This window comes from Ursus arctos, unplaced genomic scaffold (assembly GCF_023065955.2).
Source record: "Ursus arctos isolate Adak ecotype North America unplaced genomic scaffold, UrsArc2.0 scaffold_1, whole genome shotgun sequence".
Lineage (NCBI taxonomy): Eukaryota > Metazoa > Chordata > Mammalia > Carnivora > Ursidae > Ursus > Ursus arctos.
The window spans coordinates 51222549-51228548 of NW_026622763.1; the positions used below are offsets into that span (position 1 = coordinate 51222549).

Genomic DNA, 6000 nt, shown 5'->3' on the forward strand with positions numbered 1-6000 from the left:
CCCTCCCAGTTCCTGCTGCTGTTCTCAGACTCAGTGTTCCCTGACACTGGCCAATGAGTATCTGCTGTCAACTATGAGGCTCTACTGTTCTGTTCTCTGGCTGTCAGAAGCCCCAGGCCTTTCCACACTTCTTCCTACACAGATGTTTGTACCACGTACGTCTTGTTATTGGCAGAAGTTTGTTTCTACTCACATTTGGAGCTTGTCTCCTGATTTTGTTGTACATATTGTCTGTGAAACTTTGGTTTTGCTATCCTCATTGCTTTGTTTGGGTTTATGGGGAGAGTTAGAGGAATTAAAAAAAGTAAACTTCCATTGCTGTCATCCTCCCAGAATCTTCTCATGGACAAATGTTTTTGAAGCACATTCTGTTCCTTTTTTAAAACAGTAAAACAGTATGGTGTCTACAAGTTAAAAAGAAACTGCAGTCCTGTTGTTGATTCTTAGTTCGTAACTCCAGGTAATTCTGTAGTGAAACAAACAAGAGGAACTTTTTCTAGGCTGAGTTAAATATCATAAAATGTTATTCATACCTATTGACTGTATGTTGTATTTTGACTACGCTAAGAATCAACTTTTCCCTTTCAGAATAACAAGCCTTTGTATTCATTTGAAGATAATTCAGACTATGTTTATGATGTTATGTGGTCACCCACCCACCCAGCCCTGTTTGCTTGTGTGGATGGCATGGGGAGGCTGGATTTGTGGAATCTCAATAATGACACAGAGGTGAGCAGGAAAATAACAAAAATTGCACTGAAAAATAGAAAATTGGAGATTTATTGAATAATTTGTGAAATTCCTTTTATCCCAAGGAATGTAAAAGGGCTCGATGATTGTAGCTTCATCACAAAGAAATCAAATAAGCTTTGTACCCTTAATAATAAACAGCATGCTGTGCAGTACTGAAGGGAGAAATAATGTTGCCAAGAGCACTGGGGCATTTCCTTTTACTTCTGAAAAGCACTATCATGTCTGTAATGTCCTGGCAAAGTCTCATTCATAAGGCAACTGGGATATTTTTCACTCGCAGGCTACAAAGCAAATAGTTTCAGACTGTTGAAGTATGTTAACCTTAATTCTGAATTTCTGAATTATCTCTTAGCCTTGACAGAACTGTATATCATCCATAAACATTAGTTTTAGCCTGACTTATTTAAATGAAAAGAAAATGTATTTTGATGACTTGTTCCATGAAGGGCTGAAAACAGTGTTATTGTTACTATAAAATGAATATAGAAACCACAAAATTTCCTAATTACTATGCTAAAACCACTTATTGGCAATGAAATTTAACTATAGCTATTATTTTAGGTATATGTATCTTACCAACTGAGGCTTAAAATGTTCCTTGAATTCTATATTGATATGTGGTGGTAAGAAGTAATGTTTTAGCAGTTCTGTCAGAAACAGTTATTGAGAGGAAAGTCTCTTGGTGCCTTCCCCCACATCCCACTCTTTCCCACATTTCTTCATATTTCTGGTGGCAGCCATCCAAATCCCTCGAAGTAAAATCGTTGGTTATACAGGGCAAGGAAGTTATGTACTAGAAATGTAGGAGTAGTTAAGTGTGCTAACTCCTGATTTAGAAGTTTGAGGAGGAACATTCAAATATTCCTCGGGAAAGGTGTGAAGCGCTAAGTGGTTGTGTGAGAATACTTATACCACTTAGAATGGTACCCATTGTATTTTTTTAGTTTGGGTTTTGGTGTTTGAGATTTGTGGTTACACTTAAATTTGGGTCTTTCCTATAATCCTTAACTCAAAGAATATATCTAAATTAGTTTTTCTCAATTATCATGTGGTTTCACTCATTTGTGGAACATAAGGAATAGCAGGAACATCGATAGGAGAAGGAAGGGAAGAATGAAGCGGGGGTGGAAATCAGAGGGGAGATGAACCATGAGAGACTAGGAACTCCGGGAAACAAACTGAGGGCTTCAGAAGGGAGAGGGGTGGAGGGATCGGCTACCCTGTGATGGGTATTAAGTATTGCATGGTGCACTGGGTGTTATACACAAACAATGAATCATGGAACACTGCATCAAAAACTAATGATGAATATGGTGAATAACATAATAAAAAAAAATTTTTTTTAATTAGTTTTTCTCTGTAACAGTTGTGGCATTCTAGGAGTTAAATTAGTCATCTGGGGATGACTTAGGGTCAATTAAAAGGATTATTTTTAATCAGGTTTCAGAAGTTTTATTGTGCTTCCAGTCTGAGTCAAACATTGAATGTTTGCTCTGTGTGGCAAATAAATCTCTTTTTCCTCAGCATAAGAGAAGTACAGTCATATTCTAAGGGGGGTGGTACCATTGTGTTGGTGCTATCATCCTACCCTGTTCTAGACAATTTATGGGAACAAGAGCTTTGGAAAGACCCGTACTGCACCTTCAGTATGAACTGTTTCTAGGAATTTTGGATGAAATCACAGGTTTCAGCTGACAGAGTCACAAGCCACAAATGTAATTTCTGTCCTCTAAAATTGAACCATAATCTGTTTATGAGGGCTTTTGAAATGTTTCTTTAAAATGGGGTTTTGGCCATCTGTTTTCAAACAGCTTGATTTCTTAAAAAAGTTAAAATAACAACAAAGAATCCTTTATTAAAGAGAAGATCTTTCAGAATGATGTATGTATCCAGTCATGTGAGAATTTCTTATATAAGAACTTAAGTTATTTTCCCAAACCATTTTCAAGGATTGACTGTAATGTCATTCATAATGTATCACTGAACAGGAAGAAAGTTGGGAAAATTCTTTATCTATTTTCATCTTTGTTTTAAAAAAACGTAGCCTGATTGGAAGAAAGAGTTACTGTTTTACATGTTTATAGAAATCTTGATGAAACTTTTAACACTGCAGTATATTTTAAATGACTTCAGGTGCCAACTGCCAGCATTTCTGTGGAAGGTAATCCTGCTCTTAATCGTGTAAGATGGACACATTCTGGAAGAGAGATTGCTGTGGGTGATTCTGAAGGACAGATTGTCATATATGACGTGGGAGAGGTATGAGGCTCACTGCCTATAATTTTGATACATCTGTTTAGCTTTCAGGGCATTGTAGTTATGGTATGTTTGTGGCTAAAACTAGTCTTCGAGGTTCATGAGTTCTATAAACCATATGGTTATAAAGGTAAAACTTTTTCCACGACAGAAGCAACTCTTAAGATTAAATTTCTTTCTAAACTGGATGTTCTGTGTCCCCATGCAACAGATTTTGAGGATAATATCATACATTGGAAGTACCTTATTTCTTGAAGCATAAATTACTAGAAATTAGAAACTCTTCAGGAAGAAGAAATTTTGAGTTACAGTTGAGTTACAGACTTTGCATTACGGACTTCGGGGCTTTACAGATTTAAGTTCTTATTTTTCTGTATTTGTAGATTTGTTTGGGCCAGGTAGTCGAAATCAAAAGTAATATCTTTGAGAGTTATTTGATGACTGTGTGAAATGTGAATCTTGACTTGTGAACCTTGTTGCAAAGCCATTATCATTGAATCCAGCAGGATGAGTTGCATCTCTTTGTCATCTTTAGTACTTGGGTTGGCTATACACAATGTTCAGGAGTGATTTTCTTCTTTTAGCCCTGGCTGCAAGACGCCTTAGTCACTGTTTTTTGTTTTTTTTTTTTTACTATGCCTTAGGATTCCCCATCCACTCTGGACACCCTATGGCCTCTAGTAATTGGATCTGGAGGGAGGTAGATTGAATCATTTAGAATAGCCAATTGAACTGTCCACACAGATGGAATTGCTCTGTATCTGCACTGTCTAATCCAGTAGTCATTAGCCACATATGGCTGTCAAACTCTTAAAATGTGGCTAGCACAACGAAAAAACTGAATTTTAAATTGTACTTCATTTTAAGTAATTTAAATGTGTGAATAGTCACATATGTCTGGTAGCTACTGTATTTTATATCACTATCCAATCTAATCTAATATGGTAGATTAAGAAGTAGGCACATTCATTTGCTGTACTGAGTGGTTTGTGCCCTAATATGGCAGTGTTGAGATTTCTCCAATATCATGATGACAGTTACCAAAAAGTTTTGGTCATTGGATGCTTCAGGGAGGCAAAAGCATCATGAACCTCTTTTCCCCTTTAGGTATTTGTAGATCACTAAAGTGGTAAGAAATAATGTACCTTCTGATGAAGGGATTGAGATATCGAAAAAGGTTATCTTATGCTCCAAACAAAAATAAATACTCATAAGAAACCAGCTCTTGGAAGCATGCTTCAAAAACTATTTCATATTTGGAATAGTGCAAGAAGTAAAAAATTTTAAGGAATTCCTCCCCACCAGCAAAATCCATGAGATATAGTGCATAGGAGTTATATTTACAGAGTATCATTGTTATTCTCTCTTGTACTGATGGTGATAACAGCAGAAGCATTTCTGAGGCTGTCACAACACACTTCCCAAACATCATCTTTTGTTTTGAAATGTGTCGTAAAGCATTGTTATAGTCCCTGTAATTATGGAAAGACCTTTTACGTCAGTTATTACTTTTTAATGGAAAAACTATTTGAAAACAAACTGAAATACTGGGTAAGATGATCTTTTATTTTAGTGTACATAAAACATTGCCTTTCTTTTAACAGCAGATTGCTGTCCCCCGAAATGATGAATGGGCACGGTTTGGCCGAACACTTGCAGAAATTAATGCAAACCGAGCTGATGCAGAGGAGGAAGCAGCTACCCGAATACCTGCTTAGCTCCTGAAAGGGGGATATTGTAGCCTTAGTGGATTTGGGGAAGTCTCTAAATAGAACCTAAGACTATTTGCATGTTTCTGTCTAAATGTTAATTAAAAGGAAATTTCGTGGATTTAACCATGGATTTAATGCAGCAAGTAAATCTTACAATGTCCTTTTTTATATAACATGCATCTTGTTTGGATTTGTGTCATTTTTAATACAGCTGATTGACTTTACAGATTGCAGCCTTTTCTGAATTCTTATACACAGGTGTATATTTGGTATTAGTTATTCTTTTGAATTCTTTTCAACTTATAACACTATATACAAGTTATTTCTAAAGTACAGATTAAATCAGTTCTGCATATTTTTAAATAATCACAATTTCCTGTTATACTGATACTGTCCTCACTAACCATAATATATAAGAACATTGTTTATTCTTAGCCATAGCATGCATACGTCTACCCAAGATCCATTCTAATATACTTTTTCTTCTTTATAATTCATGTGATAGCTATCTATAAATAAAAACAAATATGCTTCAACTTTTCAGATTTTCATTTTGATTTAGCCTTGCAATTTTAATTTTCCCATCCCTTTTATAAAGTGTCTTTTTTCTGTATCTTTCTTTTAGCTCTTGTTGTAAGCAGCCACCTCAAATCTCGTAAAGTTTTGTGTCTTAAATATGCCATACATTATAATGTAGATCTCTTGATGAATTACGAACTGATGTTTAACCTGTCAGTGAAAAAATTTCTCCTAGGTTAACTTTTGCTTTACCTCCTTATTTACTTTCCATCTGAGATGTAGTTCATCTAAAGAATAAACAGAAAGCTGTCTATTATTTTCATTGATTGAGATTATTATGTATGTGAGCTCTCTGAGACTAAAACCTCCTGTGAGAGAAATTGATTTCATGGTTGCAGTACTAGCTATGAAGGAAAAGTGTTCAAATGAACTTTGTTATTGAATCAACTCCACATCTTGAGATCTGTTACCACACAACCTTGTAGAAGCAAGTCTGAAAGGTGAGTGACAAATATCTAAGAATTAATGTTGAAATCAACCTATTTCAGAATTAGAGGAAAGGATTATGATCAGATCTTTGTTTTATCCACTTTAAATTATCCATTTCCTTGATCCTAACCTTTTGTCCTTCTAAATTTTAACTGTTTATTCAACAGAACACGAACTGGGAAGGAATAATATAAGAATTTGAACATTTTTGTTGTTGTTTTATAATTCTAACAAAGATCTGCTGGAAGATAAATTTCCAAATAATAAAATT

At 35.2% G+C, this 6000-nt stretch overlaps 1 protein-coding gene across 6 annotated transcripts in view; it reads left to right on the top strand.

Moving 5' to 3' along the window:
- The window catches only part of DYNC1I2 (dynein cytoplasmic 1 intermediate chain 2), a 53053-nt gene extending 47497 nt beyond the window's left edge, over positions 1-5556 (top strand). For 3 of the 6 annotated variants that reach the window (XM_026492566.4, XM_026492567.4, XM_044381484.3), the window contains exons 14-16: positions 589-729; positions 2887-3012; positions 4614-5556. In XM_026492566.4, the coding sequence (XP_026348351.1) occupies positions 589-729; positions 2887-3012; positions 4614-4727 (381 nt within the window). In that variant the 3' untranslated portion in view covers positions 4728-5556. The remainder of the gene's footprint in view (positions 1-588; positions 730-2886; positions 3013-4613) is intronic. The other 3 variants (XM_026492568.4, XM_048213957.2, XM_048213958.2) reach the window with 1 other exon arrangement.
- Positions 5557-6000: the final 444 nt, after the last annotated feature.